At 47.5% G+C, this 18,523-nt stretch overlaps 1 protein-coding gene across 1 annotated transcript in view; it reads right to left on the bottom strand.

Annotated features, from left to right (window-relative positions):
* Window positions 1-560: 560 nt before the first annotated feature.
* SNRNP200 (small nuclear ribonucleoprotein U5 subunit 200) overlaps window positions 561-18,523 on the bottom strand; it is a 28,765-nt gene continuing 10,802 nt past the window's right edge. Inside the window, exons 15-45 of the mRNA XM_060653857.3 lie at window positions 17,561-17,754; window positions 17,231-17,354; window positions 15,857-16,006; window positions 15,504-15,614; window positions 14,827-14,958; window positions 14,457-14,645; window positions 13,698-13,895; window positions 13,142-13,294; window positions 12,948-13,028; window positions 12,591-12,674; window positions 11,614-11,720; window positions 11,160-11,278; window positions 10,713-10,867; window positions 10,411-10,600; window positions 10,030-10,203; window positions 8,460-8,620; window positions 7,919-8,146; window positions 7,371-7,562; window positions 7,103-7,281; window positions 6,764-6,915; window positions 5,803-5,911; window positions 4,888-4,996; window positions 4,172-4,361; window positions 3,913-4,077; window positions 3,567-3,688; window positions 3,202-3,345; window positions 2,926-3,102; window positions 2,457-2,617; window positions 2,260-2,341; window positions 1,101-1,193; window positions 561-997 (exon numbers count right to left, since the gene is read on the bottom strand). Of these exons, the coding sequence (XP_060509840.1) occupies window positions 854-997; window positions 1,101-1,193; window positions 2,260-2,341; window positions 2,457-2,617; window positions 2,926-3,102; window positions 3,202-3,345; window positions 3,567-3,688; window positions 3,913-4,077; window positions 4,172-4,361; window positions 4,888-4,996; window positions 5,803-5,911; window positions 6,764-6,915; window positions 7,103-7,281; window positions 7,371-7,562; window positions 7,919-8,146; window positions 8,460-8,620; window positions 10,030-10,203; window positions 10,411-10,600; window positions 10,713-10,867; window positions 11,160-11,278; window positions 11,614-11,720; window positions 12,591-12,674; window positions 12,948-13,028; window positions 13,142-13,294; window positions 13,698-13,895; window positions 14,457-14,645; window positions 14,827-14,958; window positions 15,504-15,614; window positions 15,857-16,006; window positions 17,231-17,354; window positions 17,561-17,754 (4,569 nt within the window). The 3' untranslated portion in view covers window positions 561-853. The remainder of the gene's footprint in view (window positions 998-1,100; window positions 1,194-2,259; window positions 2,342-2,456; window positions 2,618-2,925; window positions 3,103-3,201; window positions 3,346-3,566; window positions 3,689-3,912; window positions 4,078-4,171; window positions 4,362-4,887; window positions 4,997-5,802; window positions 5,912-6,763; window positions 6,916-7,102; window positions 7,282-7,370; window positions 7,563-7,918; window positions 8,147-8,459; window positions 8,621-10,029; window positions 10,204-10,410; window positions 10,601-10,712; window positions 10,868-11,159; window positions 11,279-11,613; window positions 11,721-12,590; window positions 12,675-12,947; window positions 13,029-13,141; window positions 13,295-13,697; window positions 13,896-14,456; window positions 14,646-14,826; window positions 14,959-15,503; window positions 15,615-15,856; window positions 16,007-17,230; window positions 17,355-17,560; window positions 17,755-18,523) is intronic.

The following is an 18,523-nucleotide window of genomic DNA, read 5'->3' as shown; positions in this document are numbered from 1 at the left end:
GGGGTTCTTAATTTTTTTGTAGTGTAAAAGGGGTCCTAAAGTCATATTATTTGAAAACTACTGGTTTAGAGAAACTGAAAATTGTCTCTAATTTTATGCACATTTATTCCTAAAGAACGGAAGGCAAGAATTTGAAGAGGAAAATTTGTAAATCTAAGATCACAAAATTGCTTTACCAAGACTGGGCCCCACCCAGCTGGTGCATTTTAATCCCCTTTTTCTGCTACTGCCTCCTTAAGGAAGGGGAAACTGCAGATCGTGAGAGACTAACATTCAGTGTTAATTCCCACAGTAGTGCTGATATCTGGGTAACAACTGAGGTAGTAGACAAGGGCATAAATCTGACCAGAGAAGCTATCTCACATTGATCCCTCCCTCACACTGACTAAAATGGCTGTGGGTGACAGCCCAGCTAAACAGTAGCCTTATCCTCTACAGGTATTCATTATAAGCAAGTTCAATGGCTAAAAAAAAAAAACAAAAAAAAAACCACCATCGTTTTGGCCAAGGGCCTTAGGTAGACAAAAGAAACATTCCTTTGGAAACACTGCAAAGACAAGTGGTTTCTCCAAGTTATTTTATTAGAATGTTTGACAAAAGGAACTACACAGAACATGGCTAAAAATGCTGTACACAGTTTATGCTTGACAGTTACGGGACACCTGCAGACACTGGATCCCAAGTCTAGATGGCAAGGTAACAAGAGGGCAAAGTAGAGGAGGGGGGCCGGGACAGTACCTGCACTGACTGGCCAGACCTCACACGAACAGATCCGGTCCCCACAGGACTGTACATCTTCCTGATTCAGGTGCAACTCTTCTCTCCTCTTTGCAAGAGTTAAGTGCCTCTGGACTCAGTCGGAATCACTGTCTGTCTCCGCTTCTTTCACATCCACGCTGAATTTGTATTCCTGGTCACATCCCATGTAAGCATCACTCATGAAATACAGAGTGTAGTTGTGGGCGCCAGTGGCTGGGGCCACAAAGTCAAGCTTCACCTACAGAGAGCAGAAGAAATCCAGGTGAGCATGAATGCAGTGAGGGAAGAATTCTCACCCTGACCCCAGCTCAGAACAAATGCCAGGGCCAGCATACACTCACCTTGGCCTTCTGCTGCAAGGTCAGCCTCTTGATGGAGATGAGGCTATTGGACTTGGCATCGCCGATCACTACCCACCAGCCCTCTTCACGTTTCTGCAGTGACCAAAAGCCAAGAATTTCGGCACGTAAAACTTGACAGCCATGAGACCATAGGAATGATTATAAAAGCAGGAAAAAAAAGCCCAGATAGAAAGCTTTCTAAAATTTCCTCAATTTGTTATAACTAAGATTTCAAAACTATCGAAAGGTATCTCAAATGAACTCCACTTTTAAGTAGCAAATGAACTCATTGTGGGTTCTGGCTCATTTCCTTATTTGTTCCAGAACGTCTTCTCCCATTCAGTCCTTGTCACTGAATCCAAGATTCCACTATTAGAGATCTAGCCTTTGTGGCCAGGCAGCTGAGTTCTCAGAGATCCTTTTTAAGTAAACACATATGCCAGATAAGCAGAACATGTTAACATGGAGACAAGCTGCCGACAGAGAGGATCCAAAGCAGGCCTTGCCTCTATTGAAAGCCTCTCTGCTGGGCATTCCTGTCAGAAAGCCCAGGTGTTGGTTTAAAGCACTCTTTCCCCAGAGCCTATTAACTAGTTTGTAAAATAAAACATTACAACATATCTGGTTTCTGCTTTCAGTCTTCAATTATTCTCTCATATAAGGAATCAGACTTTTTTTCTGGTGGTAAAGAACCAAGTAACTGGAAGCAGAGTGAGGGGTAGTGAGAGAGGAGAGAGAAGAAACACGGACTGGAAAAACCCAAGTATCCCAGAGCCATTTAAAAACAAATGCATCTTAACAGTCATAGAGAATGACAATACTGTAGAAGTGATGTCTTTAACAATGATCAGTCACCTACTAAATTGTTTTAAAGCAAAAAACAATCAACAAAACCACCCATGGCCCCAAGATTAATTCTCAGCTTTGTGTCTTGTCATTACTCTAAATTTCCCTTCCCCAGTGACAATGTGCCCTTGAACTCTGTACTCTAGCCAATGGCTAAGGCCTCCAGAAGACACCTCATACCGCTACTTAAAAACGGAGTTGGAGATTCCTTTTGACCATTTAAAAATCTTAGTTATATCAAACTGTCTTTCACAGGGACATTTCAAAAAGCTTTCTATTGGGTTTTTGTTTTTGTCCAGCTATGAAAACACACCTGTGGAAAGAGAGGTGCTATCACAGGGCCCGTGACCTCCTCCTCTCGCTCCAGCTGCACCAGCACCACAACTGGCCCGCCACTGTGGGAGAAGAGTAGGGCAGCACATCAGCAACGTGGCAGTGGGGTCAGAGCGCCCTGTCATGTTGTACCCAGCAGGGACCCTGGGGCAGGGCACCCGGCTGACCATGGCTCACCTGCGGATGCTGTCCTTATCCACCACTTCATAAGACAGCTCGATATTAGGGTAGCGGTTGCAGAAACGGGCCACGTCCGCGATCTGGCTGTCAGACAGCTGAAGCAACGCATTTCGTTCTTCATCTTCCATCTCCATGATGTCAAAAACACTCTCTACTCCCTGCAGTGCGTATTCAGAGGTCAGGGAAGGAGAACACATACTAACGGCAAACGAAACCTGGCTCCAAACAACTGCTGGTTCAACTCCTATGCTATCAGATCATCTAAATACACGATTTCAGAAAGAACACAGCCCACAACCGTCCAATCGTCAGGCTCCCTAGTACCTCAATACGTGACACCCTCAGGGAAACCAGAATTAGAACCCCCCCTGTACTGTGACTCCCCTCCCACAACCGTCACAAGTCCCCTCCTTCCCCTAGAAACTTGGCTCAGCCACCCAACAATCCGGGTCCAGATTCAGCTCACCTTGTCTGTACAACGTTTAATATGCTCTGAGGTGAAGTGTGGCAGCTGTTTCAGGTACGAGTCCTTGGACCACATGGCTTGGGTGACCATCTGGGCCAGCTCCATAGCTGCCAGAGCAGGGCTAAGCCACCCATTGCTGGAAAGGACATCCACACAGGCCTGGATGAGCCGGATTGCCTGAACCGAGACAGGAGTACAGGACAAGGTAGGGTTGGAACCACTACTTCACAGGCCACCACTGGCCCCTCCACACCCGCACCCGCACCCACACTATACCTTGCTAAGAATTTCCTCAGTATCCGACTGCAGCTCGGCACTCAGCTGCATGCGGGACAGGTGAGCTTGCAGAAGCAGGTTGGTCTTGACATGTGGGTCATTGAATTTAGGATTATTCAGCTTATGGGGGACCTTCTGAGCCAACTGGAGAGTGGAAGAAAAATAGCTGGTGATGAACAGGTGACCCTGCCTGAGAACAGCTCTCAGGCCCAAAGTACCACCTGCCCCAAGCTCACAACCCTTCAAAACAGAAGTGTGGGTGATGTGTTAGGATCTTCCTGTGGTGACAAGGACAACATGTGCTCTGGGCACACAGGCCAAGTTTCAACTCTAAAGATGTCCTCCTGAATCCAAGATGCCCTCACCTGCCGCAGGAGGTTATCTTCATGGTGCCGGATGGGAATGTTCTCATACTCCGCCGCATTGGAGATGATTTCAATAAGCCCTCGCACCTTGGTCTTGGCATTCAGGGACATGCTGAAGAGCTCTGACAGCCAAAGAGAAGGAGAAACGGGAGGAGTCAAACGCAGGTAGAAAAGGAGCAGGTAGGAGAGTTAACTGGATTACTCCTCCCGACCCTATGATACATCCCTGGAATGTGCTTCCAGGGCACTGGAAGCCCTGTGCTCTCTCATCCCAGTGGGCTGCAGACCCCTGCATAAGGCTTCTTTAGCTTGGGCTCCCCAGACACAGCCCCTGCCGGCCCCTCACCAATGGTGGTGTAGTTGATGTAATAGTAAGCAGCGATCATGCCCAGGTTCAGAGGTGCCACATCCATTTCATCCTCAATGCTGATGCACTTGGACTGCTCTAAGTCACTCAGGGTCTGCTCCACAAGCTCGGACAAGTGGTCAGACAGGTGACGATGGGAGATCCCTGCAAAGGTGAGAGAGAAGTGGGGAGTCACAGGGAGACTGGCCGGCAAGGTCTATGAGCCACAAAAGGATACCGTGCTCCAAAGTCCACTGACCCTGCAGGTTGTAATAATTGGGGTTCTGTGTCATGCGGCGGTACAGAAAGGTCCAGGTGAGGTAGTCCACAGCATCCTGCTTGTTCTCAATGGTCTTGGTGACAATCTCAGCATTGAAATGGTCATGCATACAGTGGTCCAGGTGGGACTCTACTGGCAAGGGCTCATATAAGAACTTTTTGAAGAAATCCTACAGGTTGGAAAAGAACAGACAGTAATACTCAATGACAACATGGTCACAATGAAGGGCCAAGGGCAAATCAACAGGGAACGGCCCTTGTGTGACAGACATAGCTAATACAATAATGGAAGAAATCGGTTGCAGAGACAAGGTGAACTAGGTCTGGACCTGGAATGCTGGATGTGTGTGTCCGTTCCCACTGGCATCAATGGTATTGATGCCAAAAATACCAATACCACTGGTATTTTTATGGTGGGAACAGGGATACAGCAAGTCACACAGGCCTAACAGTACATGAGAAACCACCCAGAAGGTGAAAACCTTGACACATGGGAGTCCACAGCAGTAGCAAAAACAAAGGGCTACAAAATTCCACGTGGCTAAGAGGTTTATTACCAAAGCAATGTGGAAAATTAAAAAACAAACAAACAAAAAACAGAAGTTGACAGAAAAACTGTAAACAATGAAAGGCATCTATTAAAGAATCTACTCTGAGGCCCAGGATCTCAAGAGGGTGCAAAAGGCCAGGACTGACCTTTTTGGAGCCCTGGCACATGATAACACAGCGCCCCTCATCATCCTGCAAAGGGCGGTTGGCATGGCCCACCATCTGAAGCACGTCGTAGATAGGGTAATCCACATACCTGGTGACAGAGAGAAGAAGGCAGGCAAAAGGTCCGTCACCACAGAGGCCATACTCAGGAGGCTAAGACTACCTCAATGTCAAAGAATAAAATGTAAACATAGGACACAGTGGCAAATTACAGCTGACTTCTGTATTTACGGCTTCTTGTGCTCAGGTACTAGCTTCACTTGTTTAGAGATTACAGTTTTCAAGTTTAAGAGCTGGGACTCTGCTGCTCAGGGTCCTTAAACCAAAGCTACCAACCCATCGAGTGCCAAAAGCAAGTAACTCCCTGTTAAAGGATTAAATATGTAAGTCAACTCCCCAAAGAGGTGTATACTTCAAGAATTCTCAAGTCACCAGACTTAAATCCATACCTAGACGCAGTTTTAGGCATTAAAAATAAGCCCATAAATAACAGTCACTTAAAAAAAAAGTCTGCATTTTGAGAAAAAAAATTAAGAGTTAAATCATTCAATTTTTTTTGGAGAAAAATGGATCCTTCTACTTCTCGTCACCACAAAGGTATGTGACTTGGACCATATCACCTTCCCAGTCTATAAAATACACGAGTTAACTACCTAATCTTCAGCTCAAACTTCCTGGTTCTCTAACTTGCTGAAATGAGAGGAAGATCATAAAAGCAAATGTGAACCTAGGTCCTAAGACTAAAAAAACTCTCCGACACCTGGCTGTAGGGGAACCTCAGCTGACTGTTTAGTTCCCTAACACTTCTTTTTCGTAATAGCTAATTTCCAGATCTTCAGATGTTATGTTCATTTTAGGAGGAAGGTTCCCGTTAATGCACAGCACAGCTAGACTCACGCATGAATCTTGCCATTGTAGTACTGGGTGTCCATGATGATCACCAGGTGGGCGGCCACATTCATGCCCCAGCAGAGACTCCGGGAAGCTACCACCACCTGGATAGCCCCTGGATAGTAGAGAGAAGAAGACTGAGTGCAGGGCTCACTGGGAGCCTCCTTCTGTGCAGATAGGGGCTTATCCTATGCTAAGTTTCAGAACTCAGAGCAAAGCGTGCTGGGAAATGAGCCCTAATAATGCCTAAGGGTTAACACAGTACTAGAAAAGGGAGCTCTATGCTGCTGTTGCCCTGCTTGGGGGCCTATCCTAGGGGAAACAAGGTAATCTTGGGACCGAATCCGAAGCCCAGAGAAAGCCAGGGTTAGCCATCTGCCTGACACACTGGCCTTGTTGACTGGAAAATGCTAACACCAACTCAGTCATAGGCCAGCTCAGTACACGGCAGCAAAACTGAGCTAAGTGTACATCAAACCAAATAGATTCAAGGGCCAATGAGTGCCAGTAAGTGGTTCTGGCAGGAGCATCTCCATTGCAGCTCCAACAAAGAATGTCAGAGTGACAATACTCTATGTGAAATGCCAGAGGTCAACAAGTGACAGTGGCACACAGGCCACCCAAGGGAGACTCTACCGTTTACTACATCTCTAAGGTCTAACAACCTTGGCGAATCTGGTATCCATAGAAAACCAGGTCTACTGGTCAAAGGTCTAGAAAACCAGCTTCTGAAGTAATACGACCGTATGTGCCTGTTTTCTCAGCTAGCCAGTAGGGATAATATCCTACCTATACCACAAGGTTACTGGGAAAATCAAATGAGATAATACGTAAAACAATCAGAAAAGTATTTTGAAGGTGGTAAGTGTGCAGTAGGGAAGTATCACCCACATCCTAAAGTTTCGTTCCTACCACCTGTGACACTCCCAGATACAATCTCCCTCTAGGCCACAGCACTTTTTTTCACCTGAGCTGAAGAGCTGTTCTACCAGGCGTCGCTCCATGGGGCTGAGCCCCTCATGCAGGTAGCCCACTCCATTTAACAGTGTTTCCTTAAGCGTGCTGTCACTTAGTTTCTCCAGGTACGGGATCAGATCCTTCTCCGTGCAGTGCAAAAACCTAAGCAGCACGGGCACTGATTTAGCTCAGAGCAGTTCCAATCCCTTGCAAGACCCTTCCAACTGTGCGGTTGCCCAGCCCCTGGCCCCAATGGGGCTAACCCCCACCCTCATAAACAGAACACTCTTCAGGATCAGCCAACCTCACTGACCCAACTTCCCCCCCTCCCCCGCCCCCGCCATCCCACCTCTGCCGCTGGATATCTGCTGCACACGTGGTGAGAATGTCAATTGCAGTGAGGCGGGTCTGCTTTCGAGACGGAACAAAAACAATGACAGGCTTCTTGGGAGAGTGTTTGGTGATAGCATGGTACACGGGCTTGGCCATGGAGAGCAGGCGAGTTTGTGTATGGCTAATGTTGAAGCCCTGGAGACCGAGGAAAACGAAAAGACAGAAGTTACAATACCTGGTACTTCAACAAGAGGCCACGCAGGAACGGGGAGAGCGGGCCCTACCTGGATGTGCAGCTCCAAGGGCACAGGGCGCACGTTAGGGTGGAAGTTGAAAGTCGAGGTGGCACTGCACCCCAGCCAGTGGGCCACATCCTTGGCATTCGAAAGCGAAGAGCTAAGTGCCACAATGCGAATGGGTCGCTCAATCTGGGAGGAGATGTAGCGCATCCGGGAGCAGATCACTTCTAAGACAGGCTGGGACAGAGGCGGGGAGTCACTAGGGGCCCGGGCTCTCCTTCCCCATCCTCCACCCTGACTTAGGCTTTCTGTCTAGTTCAACCACCTCAAAATCATCACCTAACTCTTCCTTCTAATTAAGGGCTCTCCAATCTTTGGTTCTACCTCCTCCATAGCAGCCAATCTTCACTAAGCAATGCTATTTTCCAAAAGTACTACAAAAAAGTCTCACAACGTCCTTTTGGAATAGGGTGACAAGCAGAATCCTCCTGGGAGAAGCACCTAGTCTATGGCCTCAGACCCAAACCGAAGTCCCCAAAGCTAAGGACACTCAGCCAATCGCAGCCCCTCCAGTGTGCAAGGTTAAGCCATACCCCATTCTCGCCCCCGATAAGGTGGACTTCATCCACCACGAAGAGGTTGATGTTTTGGACATTCTTGCGCTGCTTCCACCGCCGAGAAAGAATGTCCCACTTCTCAGGGGTGCTGATGATGATATTGCCCTTGCCCAGAAGCTTCAGGTCCGTGCTAGTCTCCCCCGTCAGGAGTACCACCTTCTTGTTGAGCCTGTCCTGGAACTTCTCATACCAGTCCATGTAAACCTGGCACGCAGGGAGAGGAAGGGCAGCAAACATCAGGCCACGACAGGCATCGTTTCATTTGTAATGAGAATTGCCTGAGAAGCCAAACAGAGAGACCTGATGGTCTGTAGATCTCAAGCTACCTTATGATCCCACACTGACCTTTAAGAGTATTTTTCTTTAGGACACAAACTGGGGACGTGAACAAAAGAAAGCAAAGGGTCTCGCCCCAATTAACCCTGCAAATTTCAAGGGCTTAGAAAATCTTGATCTGGACTCAGATAAAAATAGCTTCCAGGAAAATTCACACGTGACACAGCAGCACGCCACATACCTGCTCTGCCAGAGCCTCCATGGGAGTGATGTAGACACAGCGTCCCTCTGAGTTCTGCAGCAGCATCCGCAGGATGGCAAATTCCGCACAGATGGTCTTGCCGCTGCCCGTGGGGGCCCCCACGAACACATTGTCATCACTGTTGTAGACGGTGTTGAACACTGGAAGCCGGCAGAGCAGCAGTGGGAACATCAAAGAGAAAAGACACTCAGACCACTCCTCAGAACAGAGGACACCCGGAGAAACTCAGCCAGTCGACTGCCAAGTGCCGACAACGAAGGGGGAGGCATCAGGGCCTCTAATTACGGTCAGCCTACTACACCTCTCCCCTCATGCTCTCCCTCTCACACACAAGCAACAGGCGAAAAGCCCAAGACCAAGAAGTCCAGTAGCAGGGAGATCTGCAAGGTGGCAGAGAAAGTAGACCAAGTATCCGGTGCTTCTCTGCCAGTCTTCTCAGGGACCAGGATACGGAACAAAAAGGAACTGGCTACCATTCTCTGGCTACCCTCCGACACTCTCCTTGAAAGAAGGTAAAGCCTCCGTCCTGGCATCAAGACTGGTTAAAGTCAGTTGGGGGGGGGCACCTGGGTTGTTCAGTCAGTTAAGTGTCCAACTTCGGCTCAGGTCATGATCTCACGGTTTGTGAGTTCAGGCCCCCGCATCAGGCTCTGTGCTGACAGCTCAGAGCCTGGAGTCTGCTTCAGATTCTGTGTCTCCCTCCCTCTCTGTCCCTCCCCCGCTCACACTGTCTCTTAAAAATAAACATTAAAAAAAAAAAAAAAAGATTGGTTAAAGTCCAAGTTCTGTTTATTAAATGATTCAGTTGAGGTGCCTCTCTGTGCCTAGCTTCCTCATCTGTAAAGCAAGACACTAATAATAGTATCACAAGTAGTAAATCCCCCATAGGATCAGTGAGAGGAATAAAAGAGAAAATAACCAGATGTACTCAGCCAAAGTACTTAGGAAACAGGACATGCCCTGTGAACATGCCTGTTATTTAAAACGACAGACAGGGGAGTGCCTGGGTGGCTCAGTCAGTTGAGCATTCATTCGACTCTGCTTTATCTCAGGTCATGATCTCTCAGTCTGTGGGTTTGAGCTCCGTGTCAGGGTCTGCGCTGACAGTGCAGAGCCTAGTTAGGACTCTCTCTCTCTCTCCCTCTCTGCCCCTCCCCTGTGTGCGCTCTCTCAAAATAAAAATAAACTTAAAATAATGCATTAAAAAAAAATGAAGGGAAAGGAGGCTTCAGTCAACACTGCACATGCTGCACACACATGAACAACAGGAGCACAGATCCAGCCTCCTGAGCCTGAGAAACAACAATGCACCATAATACGACCTTGTTCTGACCCTCCTCAATGACACAGGCAAATAAGCAAAGGAAATCTAAGAGTAACCGAGGACTGAGAAAGTAAAAAGTCCTAGTGTGCTCCAACAGTTGCCACTGATGAGCTCCCACACCTACCTGAGCGCCCTACGTCCCTTCTTGCCACTGAACATATCTGTCTCTACAGAGCCTTTAAGGTCCTCCAGAGGAATGAACCGCGTGGGGATGGAAACACCTACCTTGGGTCTGGATGGGGTTGAAGAAAGGAAATTTATCCTGGTAAAGGCTCTCAAAAGCACTGTTTCTCAGGGCAGACACGGGCAAAGGCTGCAGGTCCAGAAGCTCGGTTGGAGGTGGGTACTTCTCCGGTAGGATCAGGTGCCGGAAGGAGACAGGCAGCTGGGTCTCACAAGCTGCCAGAACAGAAACGGGAGAGGTCATAAGCACTCCTCTCTTTACCTAATGACCCCTCAGAGCCCCTCCATGCACACTGAAAACCCCAAAGCAGCAGCAGATAGTATCACTCTGACCCCACGAAGTCCAGTCCAGCACAAAGTGAAAGACACTCTTGATTCCCCCAGAAGACCTGTCCCTATGGGACCGTACAGAGACACACTCACAGAGCCAGCGGTCAGACACCACTCGGATGAAGTACTGAGGGGGCAGCGGTTCAAAGACAGGAACAAAAAACGTAATGAGGTGCTCATCCTGAGCATACTTGGCCTTGAGTAGAAAATACTCATGGTGGAGTATCACCTCACTGTCTACATCCTCCACCAGAATCCAGAATGCCTCTGACGAACCGTGTACCTGTCAACACAAGCACAAGTAAAAGGAACACGAGCCAGCGTGGACTTGCACCTCCAATCCAGCTCTCCTCAGGGGCATTCGCGAGTAGTCCCTCCGCCAAGCAAAGCCTCACCTTTTCATCCCACTGGAAATCCGGCGTGATGGTCAGCTCCACTTTTAGGGTGGAACGTGTGATAGGCTGCAGGTGCACCGACAACTCCAACTTGGGGAAGAGGTGGACGTACTTGTGGATGGTCTTCCCCATCTTCGGCATGCGGATAAGCTCCCCTAGAAGGACAGGAGGGTACAGGGGCTGCAGCCCAGCCTTCCAAGCACAGCTGCAAACCGGGCCTTGAGGGCAAGTGGCAGAGTCCGCTCTGGCGGGCAGACTCCTCCTCCCTCCACTCTCAGTGCAGTCCAGAGGAGTCAAAGTCCCGGGACCAAGAGCTAGCCACGTTACTTCAGCAGAATAGGAGAAGTGAACACAGGACAGTAGGGCACCGGGCCCCGGAGACAGAAAGCAAGAGGGCTTAGAAAGATTTCTGAGCAGTAAGGACAAGGAGGATAGCTCCCCACACACCTATCTCATTATGATTCAGGTCATACAGACGCTCAAAGGGGAAGTTTTTCTTCTCGATCTTCTTCACTACCTCCTCAGGGAGTTTCCGGAACTGGCGCAGAGGACACATGGACTGCCACCTAGCCAGGAAGGAAACATTAACTGTCAGTCCCCTGTGAAACAAACTGCCTTTGTCATGGCTTCCAATTAGCTGTGACCACACAAAACAGTCATTAAAGGAAGGCATCTGGAACTGTACCAGCAGTGACACTTGAAAGCCATCACTCATCACCACTCTCCTCCCACCCCCAGGCTCCACCTCAAAGGGCCCTCCGTCTTCTCAAGTTTTAGCCAAGTTCAAGTCCCATCTCATGAGTGAGGACCAGAGATAAGAGCACTCCCAGGCTTCCCCACGACATCCTCAGCCTGGGGACCTTAACTTATGTGACCGGCTCCCAGCCCAGTGGGTCCTTACATGCGCTTATCAATCATCTTGCAGAGGTTCAGTGTCTTGTCTGTAAGCTGCGCCCAACCTCGATTCAGGACAATTTCAAAGATGGCACGCATCAACCTGCCAGCCGACTGGGAAAGATAAAGCATTCCCTCTGTTAAGTCCCCACCATCCCCAACCTAATGAAGCCACTCTACACGTGGCTTAATTACCTCAAGCTCTGATGCAATCGGTCACACCTCTCAAAAATAAAGCCCTCTGTAATTACTCCCCCACCCTTTTTAAAGACTTTTTTAAAGTTTATTTATTTGTTTTGAGAAAGAGGGAGAGCAGGGGAAGGGCAGAGAGAGAGAAAGAATCCCCATTTGTACCGTCAGCACAGAGCCCAATGCGGGACTCAAACTCACGAACTCATGAGATCATGACCTAAGCCAAAATCAAGACTGAGATGCTTAACTGACTGGGCCACCCAGGCGCCCCTGCCTTTCCCCTTTTAGGTAGCTGATGTTTGCTGAATGCAGAATAGTTAGAAAAGGGCAGCTCGAGCTTACTGTACAACATCTTAACCTAATAACCATTGTGATTTTAAAGTTCGGCTCATTTAGTACTCAGGGTTCTAGCGAAAGCAAGGATGCTAATGACTTGCCCTCAAAGGTAAAGACGAACTGTAGCTAATAGAACCTTTTGCCATTTCTGGATTTACAGATGAGCCTAGCCGTAGTGGAAAGTCACTCTCTGTAGGGAAGCAGACATTGTGTCTTGTGGCTCTCCCTATGGAACCTGCCCAGCACTCTCTCTTAAGGCCCTACCTCTCCTCACACTCAAGATCAGCGACACAGAATGGCTATGCCATATGCACATAATCAACGAGCCAACTAGAACAAAACTTGGCCTTCTCCCCTCCTCACTAGCGTCAGCCCTGTTTTTTCCAAGACACACAACAGCACAAGGGACTGGAACTGTTTAGGCCTCTTCTCCCGGCAGCACAACTGCGCTCTCACCTGCGTAACATACACCATGTCTGCCATCAGCGCAAAGCCCTCCAATTTCAGCTGTGAGATGAAGGCTTGGAGAAGCACATTGATCTGGAAAAAAGCAAGGTCAGCAAGAAGATCGCCAGTCATTGATGGTGCAAGAAGGTGAATCACACTTCTGCTCTGGGATCCATGGATCATGCCGAATCGGATCCACAACTCCCGCTTTATAGGCATTAAATAACTGCTACTCCACATAAAGAACATGCGGAAAGGATGCAAAACCCAGGAAAACTGAGCAAGTCATCGAACATGAACGTAGATTCAAGGTTCACTTTTTACAAAACCATCCAATCCTTATGCCAAGCAGAGGAGTGAGCTCACCTTTGCACTGGGTTCCTCAATGCTCTCCTTTACAGGGATGGGCACCCTCTCCAGCAACTTCTGCAGCTCCAGCTTCTCCTCCTGCCACAAGAAGGGAACCGGTCAAGGAAAAGCCAGGTGACTAAGGAGAGAACCCATCCAGCGACTCAGCAGTGAGTACCAACCACCCGTCCCAACACGCTGTGTGGACTCACCTCTCTCACAGTGATGTTCTTGAACTCTGAAGACAACGAGAAGACTCTGAAAAGCTCAATTTCACTTAGGGTGGGCTTCAGCAGCTGGTTGTAGGTCTGTACCGTGTCATTGGTGATGTAGTAGTGGCTGGCTATACGGCCCAGTTCTGTCACCTATGAAGGAGGAAGACTCAATCCAACGGCGATCATTAACAAGTGGCAACCTCTCACTGTAGACAACAGGGGCCCACTGGAGGAACTCACAGTAACAAGAGTTTCTGGCCCAAGCACATGAAGAAAGATGGCACAACAAACTGACCTATGGTGAACTGATGCCCACACAGAAAAGACAGGTGAATGAGCTGCCTCGACTCAAGTGACAGAAAGCAGGCACCCTCAGGTTCTACTATACCATTTTAGAGGTTCCCAGATTCAAAGGGCACAGTCTAATCCCACCTGTTTTTCTACACAATGGGCAATTACACAGGCAGTGCTCAAATCAAGAAAACAATTTAAAAAATTGCCTGAGATCACCACTTTTACTGAGACCTGTGGCTCAATCCCTCAACCCACTCACCTGGAAGTTGCCTGTCTTCTTGTCATACTTGACCAGATTGTTCTTATCCAGCATCAAGGCGGCAGTATGAACCAGATCCAGTCGGCGCTGGTCCAGCAGGGGATCTCCCTTGAGGTCATCATGAGAGATGCCATAGAGGGTTGGGGATCGGAGCATTCGGATATACAGATAGGCATATCCAAGCCAGTTCACCGCATCCTACAAGAGAAAACCCGCTGGTCTGCGCATGGAGTAATTATGTCCAAATGAAAAGCTCCCAGAGGTCACTTAGAAATTAATTCCAAGGACGCCTGAGTGACTCAGTCGGTTAAGTGTCTGACTCTTGATTTTGGCTCAGGTCATGATCTTACAGTTTGTGGGAAGGAGCCCCAAGTTGGGCTCCACGTTGTCTCCACGCAGTGCAGATTCTCTCTCTCCCTCTCTCTCGGCCCCTCCCCTGCTCGCATGCACATACTCTCTCTCAAAATATTTTTTAAAAAAAGAGAAATTAATTCCCAACTAGAAGAATGTATGTTGTCTTCTGAAGGTTTCTAGTATCTTATTAGAACGACAGAGTTCTGAGATCTTGGTAACAAGGGGAATTGTCAGCCACAGAGTTGACAAGCTTCAGAGAGACTGCTTACATTGAAGATGTGGGGCACAGGGTTGGAAGCCCCTACGTGCTGGTGGTCCACAACACCACAATGGAGACCATCCCACCCTGGTACCTTGGCTTCTCTGGAGAAGGCAAGACGCGTGACGGGCAGAGCCCTTCCCTACCTTGGCATTCTGGACATTCCCCAGCACGATTTCCGCATTGAGCATGTCAGGCAACTTTGATACCATCTGGCTCTCAATAGGAAGTTGCTGATTGAGGAGGGACAGGTAGTACTGTAGCTCCCCATGAGACGTGATGAGTATGCCTTCGCCCTTGGTGTCATACTGGGGTCTTCCAGCACGTCCCAGCATCTAGGTCAGAAACAGGTTGCAAACCTTTTAAGAGAGCTATGGCCACAGAGCCTCCGGTTTTGTTCCCAGACTTCTACTTTACAGAACCCCACCTTCCATCTGCCACCTTTTTGGCCTCTTTGCATAAATTTTATACACAGGATACCTTTCCCCACTGAAAATAACCTCAAAGGCTCTATACCTGCAGAATGTCCAGTGCCCCCAGTTCTGTCCAACGCCCCTTCTCTGGACTGTACACCTGGGTGCCTTTGATGATGACTGTATGTGCGGGGAGATTCACACCCCAAGCCAGAGTTGCTGTGGAAACTAAAACCTATAGAAGCAAAGCCAAGGTAATAAAGAAAAGACGTTACCACCACAGGGTTAGTATCCCCAAGTTCTCTTAGAAACTGGCCTTAAAGGTTCTAGCAGGACTGAGGTGGGTCCCACACTTGTCAAGGTAACACTGGAATAAAGAGGAAAGGAGTCCCTTGGTTCCTCGTCTATTCAATAATTAACATTCCACAGTTCTCGAGATACTTAAGAGGTAAAACTGTAGGCTAATATTAATCAACTTAAAGTTACCAAACAATTAACAATACACCCTGAGAGAGAGAACATACGAGGTCCTAACCTTACGAGGCCCTGCTTGGTGACATCTGGAGTCACTGACACGCTTCCTTTGTTATGCTTCTCAAACGCTTTCCTAAAATCACTCCTCTTCCCTGATGCAGTAGGTGAAGAGCTGGGAGAGGTGGCCAAAGTTCTATCTACCGTACCTCCCACAACCCTCTAACCTGGTTTACCATAAGGTACTGGGTGCAAACATGGCATCTGACACCTGAAGTCTTCTGATGCCTACACTTTGCCCACGCTCACCTGAATGTGTTTATCAGCAAAAAGATCCTCTACAAGTGTCCGGTCAACTCTGGTCATGCCTGCATGATGAATAGCAAAGCCATATGGCAGAAGATCCTTCAGCTCCAGATTCTGTGGAACAGAAAAAAAACAGGTGAGGAGGTGAGCCTCGCTGTGGGAACTCCACAGAGACTAAGTAGATCTCTTCCCGTGAGACCCTGCCCCCTACCTATTCCACAGAACCAGACCCAGACAATCAACCTTCACCTGTGTGAAACAACAGCACCACGATGCAGTCGAGGACTGTCTGGACAACCTCGGATTGAACCAGTTACCAGGTAGGAAACAAGAGAACCGGGCCTGTCTCTCCTCACCTTGCACTGCTCAGCTTCCGTCCGAAGAACTTCGGTGGAGGCTGAGCCCTCTCTCAGAAACAGACCCAGAGTGTCCTTCTCTAGGCACATGTCCCGGATGGCCCTGGCCGTCTTCCCAGTCTCCTTCCGGGAGTGGACAAACACCAGCACCTAAGGAGAAACCACAGTTTGCCACAGTCAAGAGACGCAGCTACCACTGTCACTCCTCTGGCCCCATGGCACCAGCACCAGGAAGCAGAAGCTACACTGTTATGAGGCCAGAAACCCCGAGAAGAGCAATGGCAGGAAGGTATACTGATTCAGAAGCGCCTAAGACCCTGTGTGAATAAAGTACAAAGTACAGTGGCAGAGTTCTGTAGCTGGGAAACTAAGCTAACTCTTCGCATCCTATCTTTAAAACCACATTTAAGTATAATATAGATGCAAATTCAGAACTCCCAGTAATAAATCTGTGTTCAGGCACCTGACAGGATTCTAAGTCACCTGAAGAATGTGTCTGCAAAGTAACAGCTCATATACTGTATTCAATGATAGGCACTAGCCTTTGTAAAAGGACTTAGGAAGTCTCAGTATAGACTAGTACCATTTGGTAGGAAATAAAGTCCTCCAAGTATTTAGTGCTGAGAAAAGATTTGTCTTGGGGCACCTAAGTGGCTTAGTCGGTTAAGCATCCAACTCAGTTTCATTTCAGCTCGGGTCATGAACTCAATTTTGTAAGTTCAAGCCCCATACTGGCAGCGCAGAGCCAGCTTGGGATCCTTTCTCTCTCCACTCTCTTAAAATAAATACACTTAAAAAGAAAGAAAAGATTGGTCTCTTCATCTAGATTCATAGGCTTTTTTTATAAAAAAATATACACACCCTGCCACTTTCCCTTGGTTTTTGTCTTGGTTAACGTGACCAAATGGTGTTTAATTAAAAAAATATATTTTTTCTAGTAAAATGTCCTCTTTCACTAGTTTTTAGTTTTCAACTTTATTTTCACTGTAAGTCAGCCAAATCTTTTATGGAAGGACCCTTGATAATGTAGAGAGACAGACTGATTATCCACACCCGGGGATTTCTTTTTTGGGAGTTTTTAAATTACAAATTCAATTTCCTTAATGGCTATGAAACTATTCAGGTTATCTTCTTCATCAAGGCTGAGTTTTGGTAGTTAGTAATTTTTGAGGAACAGGCCCCTTATTTTTTCTAGGTTGTCAAATGTACATGTGAAGTTATTCATAATAATCCTTTATTATCCTTTCAATGGCTACAGGTTCCATGTTAATATCCAATTTCATTCCTAATACTGGTGATTTGTCTTGTGTCTTTTCTCTTTATAGAAGTCAAAAATGCAAAAGAACAGAGTTTAATAGGAAACCATAGATAGACCTGATTTTTTCCAGCATGTTCCATGATTTTCTCATAGACTATTTCATTCATGATCTGGAAACGCTTGATAGCTTTTTTCTCTGTGATACCCACATAAGTCTGTTCCAGAGGCACTGGGCGGAAGCTAGAAATTCAAATTAGATAAATGAGGTTTTTGGCACAAAATAGTGAGGAAACAGACAGTTGTTTTCAATGGAAAGGACATTCTTTCCTGGATTCACACCACATCAAAACCCAAAATCCGTCTAATACCCAATCCAAAAGAGCTCCTTGAAAAGGGGGAAGGGCATCAGGAAGGTCACCCTAATCTTCTCCCAGTCTTTCTTGTACCTGTTGTCAAAGTAAAAGAGGCCCTTGGCAGGATCTACACGCAGAAAGGTAGCCACATCTTCATAGTTGGGGAGGGTGGCACTAAGACCGATGAGTCGGACATCCTCTTGGGTCATCTCAATGTTTCGGATGGCCCTGGCCACCAAAGCTTCCAAAACAGGACCTCTGTCATCGTGGAGAAGATGGATCTCATCCTAAGGCATGAGGGGGTGGCCAATTACCTCTAGGGCTAGAAAAATGTAGTCCTCTTTCCTAATAGACCTATCCTGTAGTACATACCTACCAAGCCAAATAAAGAAGAAAGGGGATCCCAAGCAAGAGAAACCCAAAGGGTGAGACAATACTCACTACGAAATACCCCAGAAAATAACATGCTCTGACCACCAAGCTGCTTTGCTAGTTTAGTGAAACCTAATGCTTTATGGCAAGAAAATCTGATACTTCAGGTAAATGAGCTCATTATAACTTCACTCAAAGATTAATTTCTTTACTAAAAATGAAGCTTCTCAGCAAACTTTATTTATATCAAATAAGGCTTCACCCCTGGGCAGTCATTCTTCCTACTCTGTGCTTGCAAAAGATATGAATCAAATGATGAGTTCACATAGCCTAAGGCAGTGCTTCTTGAATGTCAGCATGTAGCAGAGAATCTTACTAAAATGTAGATTATGTTTCAGTAGATGTGGGATGAGGTCAGGGAGTGCACTTCTAACAAGACTTTGAGTAGAACTAAAGCAGGGGCTGGCAAACTTCACAAAGGGCCAGTCAGGATTTTAAGCTTGTGGGCCATACAGTCTGTTACAAACAGAGCTGACCCTTGTACAGTGCAGGGGTTACGGATGCTCCACACAGTCGAGAATCCACTTACAACTTTTGACTCGCCCAGAACTTAACTACTGAGAGCCTACTGTTTACCAGAAGCCTTACCAATAACATAAACAGTTGATTAACACATATCTTGTA

The sequence above is a fragment of the Panthera onca genome, chromosome A3 (genome assembly GCF_046562875.1).
Source record: "Panthera onca isolate mPanOnc1 chromosome A3, mPanOnc1 haplotype 2, whole genome shotgun sequence".
Classification (NCBI taxonomy): Eukaryota; Metazoa; Chordata; class Mammalia; order Carnivora; family Felidae; genus Panthera; species Panthera onca.
This window is presented reverse-complemented; position numbering and strand designations above follow the sequence as displayed.